The sequence below is a fragment of the Penaeus monodon genome, chromosome 3 (assembly GCF_015228065.2).
Source record: "Penaeus monodon isolate SGIC_2016 chromosome 3, NSTDA_Pmon_1, whole genome shotgun sequence".
NCBI lineage: Eukaryota > Metazoa > Arthropoda > Malacostraca > Decapoda > Penaeidae > Penaeus > Penaeus monodon.
Genome location: NC_051388.1, coordinates 87,664 through 102,298, shown reverse-complemented (window position 1 = coordinate 102,298; position 14,635 = coordinate 87,664). Strand labels below are relative to the sequence as shown.

At 40.5% G+C, this 14,635-nt stretch overlaps 1 protein-coding gene across 1 annotated transcript; it reads left to right on the top strand.

The window, feature by feature from the left end:
* The first annotated feature begins 1,052 nt into the window (after positions 1-1,052).
* LOC119597860 (innexin shaking-B-like) lies at positions 1,053-3,487 on the top strand. Its single transcript, XM_037947518.1, has 3 exons — positions 1,053-1,068; positions 1,190-1,296; positions 2,714-3,487. Exons 1-3 carry the CDS (start codon positions 1,053-1,055, stop codon positions 3,476-3,478), a joined length of 888 nt encoding a protein of 295 aa, XP_037803446.1. The 3' UTR covers positions 3,479-3,487.
* The last annotated feature ends 11,148 nt before the right edge of the window (positions 3,488-14,635 follow it).

Here is a 14,635-nt window from a genome sequence, read left to right as displayed (position 1 = left end):
CGTGTTTGTCTTGTTCTTTGCGATCTTTTTTTCGTCTTAAATCATTGGCGATGGTTAACTCCTTGACAACCCCAGCTAACGCTCTCTTCTTATCGTCATCGTGTATTTTTTACGGCCCCTCTGGTTTGCCAGTGGGCTCCATTATTTTTTCAACGTTGGGATGCTTGAATCCGAGTTTTCTCGTACCTATCCTCGTCCTGGCATTATTGATCATATTACAGTTTTGTGGAAAGAATACGTTCGATATGGCTGTGCCGAATGCCATATGTAAAAACTTCATCCACGTACTACGGTAACATTTCTTCTCTTTCTCGTTAAACCACCTCTTGAAATATTGACAGTAGGCTTCGGTAATTTCCAATTCGTTATACGTGCCATTGTCCACTACAGCAAAGGGAGGTACAAACTCGTCATTATAACCATTTACGACATCACCGGACTGGGTAGCTCTAGACTGAGGAAGAGTTCCCCATAGAAGTAGGTTCTGATTTATGTAATTGCAAATCCCATCGTCTCCCTTTATCATCAAATTCCCGTTAGCTTTGGGGAGTCCGGTGTGTGGATCTATTTGCTTATTGAGAACATAACAGGCCTCTCCGCAAGCTGTGTATGTCTCGTCCTTCAATCCGAAACTGACATCGATAGCAGGCGTCTTTTTAAAGTTGCACGATCCTATGCCGTTGTTGCTGTCTCGAACATCTATCGGTAAACAAGAAAACTTGGAACAGTCGAGTCTGTCAACATTATATGTGATCTTGTAGAACGGAGCAAGTGCCTGCCCTCTCTCAATCTCAATACCGAGAGATTTCCATCCGTCGATACCTTCATTGGTTATATCGACAAAAGAATAGATAACGGGTTCATTAGCAACCAGCGACGAAATCTGCTGTTGTAATAATTTATTTCTCGAATACACATCGGCGTCGTTATAGTTTTTTTCGGTATACCCTCCAACCGGTAAATCCGAAGAAAAATCTGTCGGAGCCATCAGATTAAAAAAAAAGAAGGCGATATGTTGGGGGGGGAGAATATACTCGGTGCGATATATAAGTATGTGTATATTCGAGGGTATGGTATTGCTTCAGGACTCTTCTCAGCACCACATTTTGGATATATATATATATACATCTATACCACGAAGAGGTGGTGGTACTGCATATTTCATCAAGTGACTCTGTTATATTACCAGGAAACCAGGAGGTAGTGACACTACTTATACCACCACCAGGAGGAGGAGGAGGTGGTGGTGATGGTGGTACCGGTCGTAATGTTGGTGAACGAACGTGCAATGTGGCGGTTTGTGATTTTTCTCGGACCGCAATACACTCAAAAAAATATCGATCAATGAAAAGACGTATAGAACAATGGTATACTACATTTATTAGTATAACAGCTCCCAGAGGATGGATATAAATATACTATATAATATATTCGTATATCATATAATATATTTATAGTATAATATATACGTATATAGTTCTCCTTACAGATGAATACTCGCTATAATGGCGTCTTTGGGGTTATTGTCAACTCTACGTGGAATACTCCAAGGAAAACGGAACGCTGACATTGAAAATTTGATATCAAAGTTGCATTATCGAGTGACAACTACTACAGTTTTGTTCTGTTTGTACATTTCTTTGTTTCTGTTTGCAATAAAAAGTATCGTATCATGAAAGTAACGAAACAATATACCTACATTTAGTTGGTGATACACAAGCTAAGAGGTGTAATAATATTGGATAACGAGTGTACAATATCTTTATCACAGAATATTATATATAAGTATTCCTTACAATGTTAATACGTACCATAATCTGAAGGTAACTACAGTATATAATATCACTTTATGATAGCTCATTTCAGTGTGATTATGTGTTGTTATAAACGATAGGTGTCTTCTTCTGTTCTCATAACCCTATTCTCTTTCCAAACGGATAAGATGAGGGTAAAATGATTCATCACACAGAAACGCAGTATTGAGTTAAGATATTCAGAGAAATTCTTTATACATCGCAATCATTGACGTACATACGACTGTATATATATTTCTCAGGATATCACTCCTGACAATAGGACAGCAGAATCTCTCATCTGTCTATACGCCTACATCATGGGTCCATTATCTTCATTCCGTGATACTATAGAGTGCTTCTTTGTTCAAGATTCGAGATAATCATAGAATATCACCACATCAGTGACAAATCGGTAAGTCAATACCAGGGAACAGACATTTCTTTAATCGCAAATAGACGATACTGGTGTATCGAGTTCTCACGAATGATCCACGAACGACAACAAGGAACAGTGGATTGCCTTTCTGTAGATTGCGTATGGAATAACTGTATAATAAGAATTAAACATACAAGCATTTCTGGAGAAGAAAAGACCGTTATACGCATCGCAGGTTGTGATCTCAAGGGATCGTGTATGCGATTCATCAGTGCTACGAAAGAAGGAACTGGCATTCACTTCCTTTCGCAGATTGCGTTTTGAATAACGACAATAAGAAATTAACTAGACGCATTCTCGTGGAGAAGGAAGACCGTTATACAGCATCGCAGGTTGGTGATCGTCAACGGAATCGTGTTGCGGAGTCACAGTGCTACGGAAGAGGAACAATGGTCCACTAGCAATAACGATAACAGTATTAGTAACAATCGTCATATTAATATCACCAGTTTCCTATTATCGTTCTTTTATATCGTTTCAGGGCCTTCTGTTCTACGCGCCTCATTACATCTGGAAGACATGGGAAGGAGGCCGAATGCAGTCGATCACCGCGGATCTCTCTGTTCCCATCTTGAATAAAGAAGATCAGAGAAAAAGAGTCAATCAGCTCGCTGACTATCTCCAGAATTCTCTCTGGAACAATAACACCTATGCCCTAAAATATCTATTTTGTCAGTGTTTAAGCCTGGTGAACTGTATTGTAAACATGGTGCTTATGAATAAGTTTTTGAACGGAAAGTTCCTCACTTATGGAGCGGACGTATTTTCGTATTCCGAGGCAGTCGACCAGGAGAGCAGGACAGATCCCATGATCGAGGTCTTCCCAAGAGTCACTAAATGCTCGATGAGCATGTTCGGTTCGTCGGGAACTTTACAGAAGCACGATTTTTTGTGCGTCCTTGCAGTAAATGTTATAAACGAAAAGATATACCTGGCAATGTGGTTATGGTTCATTCTTCTCATCTCTCTGAGTATCCTAGTTTTTTTCTTTCACCTGGCGGTGTTCGCTGTTCCCGTTATAAGAAGACTGTATCTCGTATATCTCTTGGGTAGTGGTGACAAAGCTAGGATCGTCGCGAGAACTTTCAATCAAATGGGCGATGTTTTTCTACTCTATCTTTTAAAGAAAAATGTCGAATGTCAGTCCCTAAATCTATTGTTAACGGAACTATGTCGGGAGCCCATCACGGGGGACGACGAATCGAAGAAATATCAGAAATATCTCAGAAGAGAGTCGGAAGTATAGTTTTTTCTATATCGCATCCGTGTGATCTGATATTTTTTTTCTGCAAAATATACTGCACTGTAAATATATATATGTATCTTCATATTCCGGTTGTATGGGATGTCATTCGTCTACATTATATTTTATTTTTAGATTGTATAACACGATGATAGAAAAGGATAGAATAAAATGGCAAAAAGATTCTCTTCCACTTTTATTTCCTTCAGAAGAAACCGCAAAAGCGATCGGTTCTAACACATTTGCCGTACCATCATTTGAAGTGTACGAGAGCAAAGCACTCCTAGAGGTAGGAAGATGCGAATCGCTGACAAGAGGCGGAATGGACGATTGCTGGGTGGACGGTTACGTTCAACCGAGATTTTTACTAAGGCCCATGTCTCTCATAACACTTCAAGGAGAAGCTGTGCGACTGTTTTCCGTTCAATATTATAAACACAGAGGCAATTTGGGCCAAGGCGACGCCAAGTCGAAAAACGCATACGGTGGAGGTTTCATCATCGGAGACGGCACGGGAGTTGGTAAGAGCAGAGAAATAGCGGGTATGATTGTAACCGCAATACTGGTAGAACAATACCTATATAGAAAGAGCGAGTCCCACAAACCGCCCCTCGTAATATGGTTAACGTGCAGCGAACTCTTATTCGCAAACTGTAAACGAGCATTTGCCGAAGTGCTGACACTGGCTAATGCGAGCAAATATTCGTTAAGGAGTATGAACGATAACGGTCTGACGACGATAGACTTGGAAGGAAACGACTTGTTCATCCATTTTACGACGCTGAAAAACTTTCTGGCAGATACAAATGACACGTGCGATTATCCCCTACCGCAACCTACGGTATTGTTCTTAACTTATAACGGTCTGATGGCGAATTTTGAGGACCTCATGGAAATATTTGATAAGGGCATCATATTGCCGACAGCGGTATTCTGTGACGAGTTTCATAAAACCAAGAACATTAGCGATAAAATGAAGTGGGTCATTCAGAGTCGAAGCGAGAGATACGACGGAGACGACAGCGATCACAACTCCCCATCGCTCTTTGTCGCCATGCGCAACACGTTTTGTAGAAACAAGAGAAATAAACTGCAGCTGACCGTGGCCGACTCCGTAAAGCTGTTTGTGGATCACCTAAAGAATACAACTTTCTTTGTGATGAGTAGCGCCACCCCGTTTCAAAATAATCAAGATCTACATATGATCGATCACATCATTAGGAATATAGCTCCGCGATATCATCTTCTCGACCAATACAACGGAACCCCTACAGGTATGAATTCTTCGGAGTATTCGACACTATTTTTGGAGAGCATAATAAAGTTGTTATACAACAACGGGATTTATGTTAGCCGTACGATCAGCATGAAAGGAATAAGATGCGCTATAGTCCAGAAGCCCATCTCCGCCGCTAACATGTACATGATAAACGAAATATCTTCTTACCTGGCGGAAATGAAATGTCTGGCCAAGACGGCACACTCCGATGTCAAGGTGTTGGGGAAGAAAATCGATCAGATAATCAAGTCAAAAAAATGGGAGTCGCCATCGGCACTGATGAGTCGCTTGGAAGAGTTTGGCGAAGCAGTCAATACAGGGAAATGTGGTGAAGTGGCCATTAGGACCGGCTACAGATTGGTATTCGCCGAGTGGAATAGCGCATGGCAATATCTATACGACGGTCGGCGGCGAAAGACAACATATAGTAATGATGATGATGATGATGATGATGATGATGATATATTTTCTAAGAGAAAAAAGATAAAGATGGATCCTACTATACAAGAATCGTTGTCGTCGTCGCCGCCGCCGCCGCCGCCTCACCAAACCGAGAAAGGTGATACGATAGACTCCGATATCATCTCTATGTCAAAGGTGTTCTCGACAAGATCGTGTCGTCTCTTGTCCGGTCAGCTAAAAGTTAACCTCGCCGCATGTTGCGTGGCTATAAATAAGAACATTCTCTTGTCTCTGAAGAATAAGAGTGTTTTAAAATATATAGAAACGGTCAGAAAGCAGAAGGAGCCTCAAAAAATGGTCATAACTGTCGATCAGACCGGCGATAGTTATTACAGTCATATTACAGACGAGTTGATTAAAATTCCTCTACTAGAGAGCGGGGCGAAGAAGAAGAAGAAGGGGAAGAAGAAGAAAAATGCGATTAGTGTTAATAGACTGTCCGTGTTCGATAAGGCTCCTGCTTCCCATTTTATAGGCAATGCGTATAAGACACTCTTGAAGATCATACTCTTGGACACGACGTATAGAATAACATCTCTTGAGAAGGAGAGGGTGTGTTTTCTACTGCTGCCACGCTTACCTCCTCCTGCTCCCCTGGCTCTCTTGGAGGAAAATTTCCTCGACAGCATTGAGGTTGGAGTTGGGGAGGGCAGATATATCGAGGTTACTAAAAGGAAATACTCGGGACGTTTAATGTCTGAGGGGACTCTAGAAATCATTCCGATCAACACCTCCGCGAAAAATACCACCAGGGACTTTCAACTCTTCAAGCACAGCAAGAGCGTGGACGTTGCAATCGTCGGAAGATCAGGTAATACAGGTTTCGACTTTCACGATTCGAAGGATAATATTACCCGAGCGAGACGGATTCATATCATAGCGGACTTGCCTCACGATGCCATTAGTTTTCTTCAGAGCATAGGCAGAACTCACCGGAATAATCAGAGATCATTACCGCGTTACTGTCTCTTCCTTACTAACATTCCAACCGAAAAGAGATTTGTGGATACTCTCGAATCCCGAGTAAGAGATTCTAAGGCCGGAACATACGGAGACAGATACTGTCAGAATACAATATCGCTTAAGAAAGAAGGCAAAGGCGTCGATGGGAAGATTATTGCATCTACTACCGATGGCGACAGTGTTTTTGCAGGTAGTGGTACAGACGACAACGATGATACTGCCGCCACCGCCATCGCTGCTGTTACCAATAGTGTCACATCTACCATTACCACTACTGCTAATACAACTAGCGTTATCGAAACAAAGAGACCCACCAATAAAAATATTACTACTTGTACCGACTCTAGTCATGACGATCTTTCCAAACAGAACAAATGTATCGATAAGATAGATTTTCTCGAGAACGATTTTGTAATGAAGGTATTAGGAATTCTGTTGCAACTGCTGGCCGGCGAATATAACCCTCTCGATATATTTTTACAGATTGCAAAGTCGGGATACCGAGACGGATCTCTGTTCATACCTCTAGAGGGACTGGGTGACAGTAAGATTTATTTGTCCATTGTAGAATTTGCCTTCGAGTGTGCTGCAGCCCTTTTGTACGAGAGTAAAATAAAATGCGCATCGCAGTCCTTCCGAATCAGCAAAGTTGCTAGAGCTACGGTGTCAAAGATAGACAGGGACAAAAAGAGAAAAACGCTAGACGAGATACTGGAGCGCCTATGTTATTTCTACGACAGTAGTATCATGGATATCGGCCTAAGAGGAAATATCGTCGAAGAAAAGAGAGAGATAAAAAACCTGGTATCTGTTGCTATACAATTTTGGAAGACCTTTTCCCCTTTGAAAATGACAAAATTTTCTCATCTCTTGGTAGCAGTGAAGGACATACAAAGAGGTAATAACATTAGCGTTAATAGTATTAGCAAAAGTAGTAGTAGTAGTAGTGGTAATAATTATGCTGCCTCCAGACAAAGAAAAATGTCAATTAGAGACATTTTTCGTCGCAGTGCCGTCTTAGTGTTTGGATACACCGTACGCGATAACATACAACTGCCACCTCCAACAGACGTTCTGACGGTGAGCATACACGATGGTACGATGAAACTGATTATGAATGGTGTTGTTTCTAACATTCCTATGGTGGCAGCTTGTAATCTATTAGACGCGCTAAGAGAAAAGACGCCGTCTCTGTTATTGGATCTCGTCAACGAAATCACCCCTTATAAAAAAGAGAATAGTGACGACGTCGAATCGTGTCTCCTAACTCTGAGTAAACTATTGGTGAATAAGGGATTAACCTATAAACAATTTCGAAACTACTTCATGACAATACCTCTGTCGGAACAAGATATGTTACAGTCTCTCTTTTCCAAGGTACAGGAATGGCTATCGACAGAGGAGCGTTTTAGTCGCATGTGTATGATGAGGAGATCCAATTGCATATCTGCAGAATACACCAATGTGATAGCGTGCCCTAGCGACGTTAGTCGTCTCTATGCTAGGGTAGACGACAACGACGTGACCAATATAACCTGTGATAGTAACTTTGCCATCGACTGTCGATTATCACTATGTAACGATAACGAAGGACCGGCGAGGAGATCAACATTGACAAATACCGCCACCACCACCACCACACCACCACCTCGACCTCCACCGGTGTCACCACAGCCGCAAGAGGCGACATTAATATACGATTAACACCAGAGAATACTATTTTCATCAATAACCTATTCAATACCCTATTGTTAACAAATGCAAGAAGCGATATGGTAAAATTTAAATTCTGGAATAGTGAAATCGTAGGATTACCTTCAGTTGCACTTGTGCGTTACCAGTGATGTTATAGACATATAGCTAAGAAAAAAAAAGGATAAATGTACGTATGAATAGATAATAAACACTAAAAACATATGGATGAATATTTTCTTCTCTTATATTTCATAGTGTTTCATATTTATCACATAACCAAAAAAGGGACGTAAATATGAAAGTGAAAAGATGTATCGTAGACGTTCTGATAATAAAATTATGATAGAATACGTATTGTATTATATACCATATCGTTATTTTCTCTTACGTATTTTTCATAATATTTCAGATGTATCCCATAACCAAGAAAGGACGTAGATACGAAAACGAAAAGATGCAACGTAGACGTTCTGATGTTATGGATCATGGAACAAGTCTTCGTGCCGCATTTGTTGCTGCGACTTCTGCCGTCACTACTACTACTGCTGCTGCTGCTGTTGCTACTAGATATGACGATGATTATAATAACGATCTATGTAAAAGGAGACCTGACCTCTGTATGTTAACTTGCGAATCGACTCCTCAATTACCTGTGGATTGTAAACATTTTCCTACACTTCATACAGGATACAACGAATATTTACAACAGATGTACGGTGGCGACGATGATCACCTTGCTATAGGTAATGATAATTACAGTAAATGGAATGACACTAGACACTTCAATAAAAATAGTAGTAATAGTAGTAGTAGTAACAATGTTAATAAAACTGCCAATACTAATCTCAAGACCAACCCGGTATTTACTCTCTCTGATGGGATTAATGGAAGTGATTATACAAACGATCACAACTTTAGAAAAACCAAATCCAGCACTACCGAAAAGGTGTTAACTATGGATGATTTATTGCCACCTGTAAACTGGGGACGTCGTACCGGTAAATGATGTTTGGATTGATCGTTTATTCTATTTTGTCATATTATAGTATTGTTATATCTCAGTTCCTTGTAATATCGTAATATGAGTCAAGAACAATAAATGGAGTTAGTTAGTGTACAGCTGTGTTTTTCTTCTTCTTCCTTTTAACGATTTGAAAAGAAAAAAAATAAAGGGATGAGATAAAAACGTGCTATAATAATTGTACAGTACTTTTATTTTCACCCATGCCTTTCTTTTTGTTAGATTTACTGGTGTATGTCTTTATTATATTTCATGCGATGTAAAATAGACTTCCACAAGTTTCGTTCATTTTCCTAAGAGCTCCTGATTTCGATGATCTAGTATTGCCCTTACTCTGCTCCTTATCCGTCTTCTGTCTTTTTTGTATGAAGAGAGGATTGATGATGCTAGGGACCAATGTTTCGACAGTTGCAAGTGAAGACTTTTTTAAAACACCGTCTGATGTCATATTCTTCACTCGTATCGTTTTATTAGTGGTGTTTCTTATTTTCCAATTTACTAGAGCGTTATCGCTGTCGTCGCTATCGTTAACATCACCACCACCACTTCGTGATATCGGCTGAACTTGTGCTAGCATTAGAGATGGCGGTAGCTTTACGGATTCGTCAACCTTTCTCGGTATAGATATAGACTCTCCGGGTACGAGTACGCTCATTGGTTTTCTGAGCATCTCCCTTACGTAATTCTGCACTCTGCGAGTTTTTTCAATTGTAGATACACCGCCTATATTTCTTACGGCTAATGATACGTGTTTTGCTATATGTTCTTTTGCTATGATCGTATTAGTGTTGGTAATAGTAGTAGGAGTAGTAGTAGGAGTAGGAGTAGGAGTAAAAGTCTTAGCAGTAGTAACATCATCAAAATCGACACGTTTCGCTAATCTTTCTTTTTGTATGAACGTATTCGTAGTAGTAATATCATTAAAACCGACTGAGACCGGAGAAGTCGATATAGAAGCTAAGTGAGCTATTCTTAATCTTTGATTCTGGTCCTCTTCTTTCTCCCTCTCCTCTTCGTCCCTCATCTGTTTCTTATCTTCTATTGGACTTGATATAAACAGGCTTCGAAATCCGTGGAGTCTCAGACGGTCATTATCGGCAGGCCGCGAAGGTCTCGGAGGGTCATCCGTGTCCCTTTTGTTTCAGAAATCTTTCACCTTGATAATGCACAGCCGATCTAAATTCTGGCGTCTCTAAAAACGCCGACGGAACATTTGCCGTCATCGAGATCACCACATGTTTTAAGATACGATTAGCTCGAGTAGTATCTATTGTCCATTTCGAATCGACTATATCCGATATCGATATCCCAGATGGCAAGATGTCCTTTACGTCACACTTTTCCAAAAGGACGCTATACTGATTGTCGTCGCCGATATCGAGAGTCGAATCACCGGCATAGGAACACAGATAGAGGAAGACGTTATGAAAGACCGCTAAATGATCTCTCTGACATTTCGTACTTCGAACTACGTCGATGAGAAGGTTTGCGAGCGCCTCGAAATCGTAGAGGCGTGTTTGGTTGAGATGCAAATCGCCATTTTATGTCGGGGAGAGAGATTATATTTGTTTAGTATGTTCTTAGATGACCCTCTGCCTCTCAGCTACCAGTGGATTTGTCGACGCATTCTATCATCACGGATAGGAAGGAGAAGCTGATAACATATTCTGCGTGTCGTCCACTATCGAGGTTGACGGAGCTCTTAACGCAAGACTGCCGAATACCAATTGAGTATTGCGAAATTATCATCTTCACCCGGATCTCGCCCCGATGGGCGTACCGCCAGTACCGGCGGACGTGAGGTATGACAGCCATAGTTTCCGACGCGTTATCAAGGCCTATCGCGATGATGTCGAAAATTCTCTGAGGTTAGGGTATTTTTTGGGGAAATCGTTGTGCAGATGTCGATTATCTATGCGGCGATCGTCGATACCATATCGCCATCTAGTATATACAGTGGCTATTAGCGAGTCAAGAGTTTAGGAGATGAGTTCTATCGCCTTCTAACGTCGGTCCTGTCCACGTTTCGCTGACCAACCACACTCCTAATATCGAATACGCGCCAGGGGGGACCAGGATAGCAAAAAGGAGCCACGAGAGAACATCTTCTCAATGCGCGACTACAGATTACAGCGGACTGCGTCTACGATCGCTCGTCGTTTAATATCGACGAAGATCCGCTGTGGTCTGATATCAGAGAAGCTTTGAGCTTAAACACGGCTTCGTTAGCTTCTCTCTCTCGCCATAGGTATATTTGTATTAGAGAAGAAATAAATCGCAGTCGAGTCGGGAAAACAGGTAAGTAAAATGTAAGGGGTGCAGGTATTTTATTTTTTTCTTGCTATATAGAAGTTTTACATACTCGGAACACTCTCTACGTGAGGGTGATCGTGCGTTTATATCTTTGGGAGTGCACTTTGAAAATTCTTTTTTACGTTGTGGAGGGAGAATTTTCGTTACAGTCTTATATCGACATTTGATTCGCGGACTCTCTTGATTGCGGTTATCGATTATAACTAATTCTGTTACCAATTTAGTAAAGTTTAATATTTTGTTGAGGTCGGTCGTGTTGGTGGTGGTGCTGGTGGTGGTGGTGTTGTTGTTGTTGTGTTATACTCTGCCGCTGGGTCGGCCAACAACACTGGTGATTGACGATTCTTGTTCCATTGCTTCTCTCCACTAGCAGAGTTATTTGACGATTTTTCGTGTTTTTTTTTTTTTTTTTTCTTTCTTCATTGCTTCTCCTCCACTAGCCAGAGTTATTTGACGATTCTTGTTCCCATGGTTCTCCTCCACAGAAGAGTTATTACAATCGCTACTATACAGTTCGCGTAAAGCGATCAGTACATTTGCGATTTATTATTTCGTTATGTTTGGCAATGGTTTCATTCCTAATATTTATAATTTCAGCTTTCACAGCGTCACAATGCTTACGTGCTGCCAGTTTTATTGATTTAATATTCGTCTTATTTCATGTTACTCAATCTCCTTTGGATTTCTTTTTTATACGCGTTGTTCTCGTACAATAGGGCGTATAATAGGGCGTCTAGCGATTATAGTCTAGAATCATATTCATCTGTCCTCTTAACATATGCTGTATGTAACCCAGGACCAGTAGTTGTATCGTTCGTGTTTTTAACTGTTCGTCGAGGTGGGATTATATAGCTAGAGTGTATATTCAGATCGGATAATATTCACTTCTACGTTTTTGAGCTCTTCCGTCTTTCGTCTGTACGTTTAGTACGTCTGCATGAAATGCCAGTATATCTTGAAAACTGGCGATTTCGTGCGGATCTTTACTGCTACCGCTACTTCGCGTAAGCGATTCTCACACTTGTCATTTATTTTTGATCCGTTATGTTTGGCGATGACATCTTTCATGATCTTTATAGTTTTAGCTTTCGCAGCATTGCATCTCTCTATGTCTTTGGGATGCATTCGCATCTATAGTATTTTTATATATGTCCATTCTCATTTGCACTCCCTTGGATATCTCGATATTTCTTAGGCTCGTACAGTAGGGGCGTCTAGAGATTTATAGTCTCGGTCGTATTCACCTGTCCATGGTTATTATATGTTCAGCATGCCTCAGAACGGTAACCGGATCCACTGGTTTTCTTTTAGCTCTTTCTCGAGGTCGGTTTTCTTTACTGAGTGAGATTTAGATCCGATATATATGTTTCTGTTTTTCTTTTAAAACGATTTCTTCCATGTTCGTATATATGTTTCTGGATATCACTGACACAAGTCTATAAAGCTACCGTATTTAATGTTTCAGTGTCTACTCGAGATGCAGCGTTTCTGATGTCGCTGATGGTGTGTCGCACCAGACGGGTTGCCGTCACTCGTCTGATGATTTTACATCTGCCACGTTCATTGCTTCCATTCATCTCTTCCGGTCCCTAGGGATGTGTACTCGGTCTCGTATTTATCGTTTCGTTAGATGGTCGGGTAGTTGCTGTTTTCTTATCTCATTGTTGCTGTGACCATCCCTACATTTTTTTCTTCTGCAACCGTTTCTGTCTCCATAGCCTTTTTCCCTATTGTTTTGTTTTCTTTCGACGATGGTGAATTGTAGTACCGTTTCTTCTTTTTATGCCACCTTCTCTGTTTCCATAACCTTTTTTGCTCATGTTGTATTTCTGCCGTTAGTTGTCATTTCTTCTGATACCGTCTCGGTTTCCAACAACCTTTTTTCTGGTCTCGTTTTTGTTACTTTCAAATTAAATTTTTTCAATGCTCCAACTCTTTGATCGCCTCGTATACATTCTATCGCCTCATTGTATTTTGTTTCGATCTTTGTCATTTCTTCTGTTTACCTTTCTTTATTTAAGTTTATGACTTGCATCTCAGTGATCGCTCGTGCTTGTTTTTAGACGCGATTCCAAATCAGACACTTTTATATTGAAGTACCGAGCCAATTTCTTCCACAGTTTTTGATATTATTTTCTGCTTTGATAAGTTCTCTGTTATTGATGCCATTCCCCCTGTCACTCTAACCTCATGTTTCTTATTCTTGACCGTCAAAGTTTCTTTGATTTCAGATCTGCTATATCGCCATAGTTTTCTCTTATTCTGCTGTCGTGTGTGTTGGACGCTAATACTACCGCAGCCGCAACACTCGCCTTGTGGCTGTCTGCCTTCGATTATCGCCTTGTACTATGACATATGTGAGGTGGCGATTTTCTGAAGTATCGTGACATGAGTCGTTACCGGTCGTTATGTGTTGATCTAGATCCTTGTATTCGGGTTCTATTTCGATTTTATTTTCTTTATCAGTGGTTCGGATAACGATTTATGTTGTTTTTTTTCAGTATCTATTAATTAGCATTACATCCTCGAGTCTGTCTCGTAACAAGTTTATTGCTCTAACTTCTGTCTCTATATCTGCATTTAGAGTGCTCATCGAGGCTGTTTTTAAATAATGGTTCCGTCTTATATAGTAACTTTATTCAGCTGTAGTTAAGTGGCCGGCGTATTGTTATGTCGTTATAATTGTCTTATATAGATGTCGATATCATGTACCGTCTCCTTGTATTCCCTTTCGTATTGTTTTTCACATCGGTACGAAACGTTGTTGTTCTTCTCCATAGCCCTATCTTCATATTGACCTCTCGATTTTACATTCGCAGCGTTTAGAGCTTTGCGCTCTCTTTCATTATATCGTCCGTCGTTAGGCAATTTTTTTTTATTAATATAATTTGCTGACTTCTCTTGACTTCATTTCGTTATCGAAGGTATTTCTTTGTCGTACTGTTGAGCTGGTGCAACGACTGCTGGTAATGAACGTCGAATGTCATGAGGCGTGACGATTCTTATCGGCAATACTTCATCCATTGTGTTGGATCAGATCGCTCTTCGTGACAGTAGCGCACGCCGTTGAATCGCAGGTTTTCGAAGCTTCATGTATTGCACTGCGTTCATTTTTCTCTACAAGAGGAACACCTTTAATAAAAGTACGAAATAGTTCATCTATGGCATTATCGTCCAACATGAGAGCAGTAGAGTAGTTATCACTATCGGCTTTCCATCTTGAACGTATTGTAATAAAGACTTTCCGCATTATATTCACGAGTATGTTGAACCAGCGATTATCTTCGATGTTTCTTGTACCCTTCATAATGTTGTCCATATTTCTTAACACTTGGTTTTCGAATTCATTGAATGTTGCTATATTACTCCACTCAGTATGCAGGATATGTTGTACTGTATTGATAAATTTGTCAAGGTAAACCTTTCT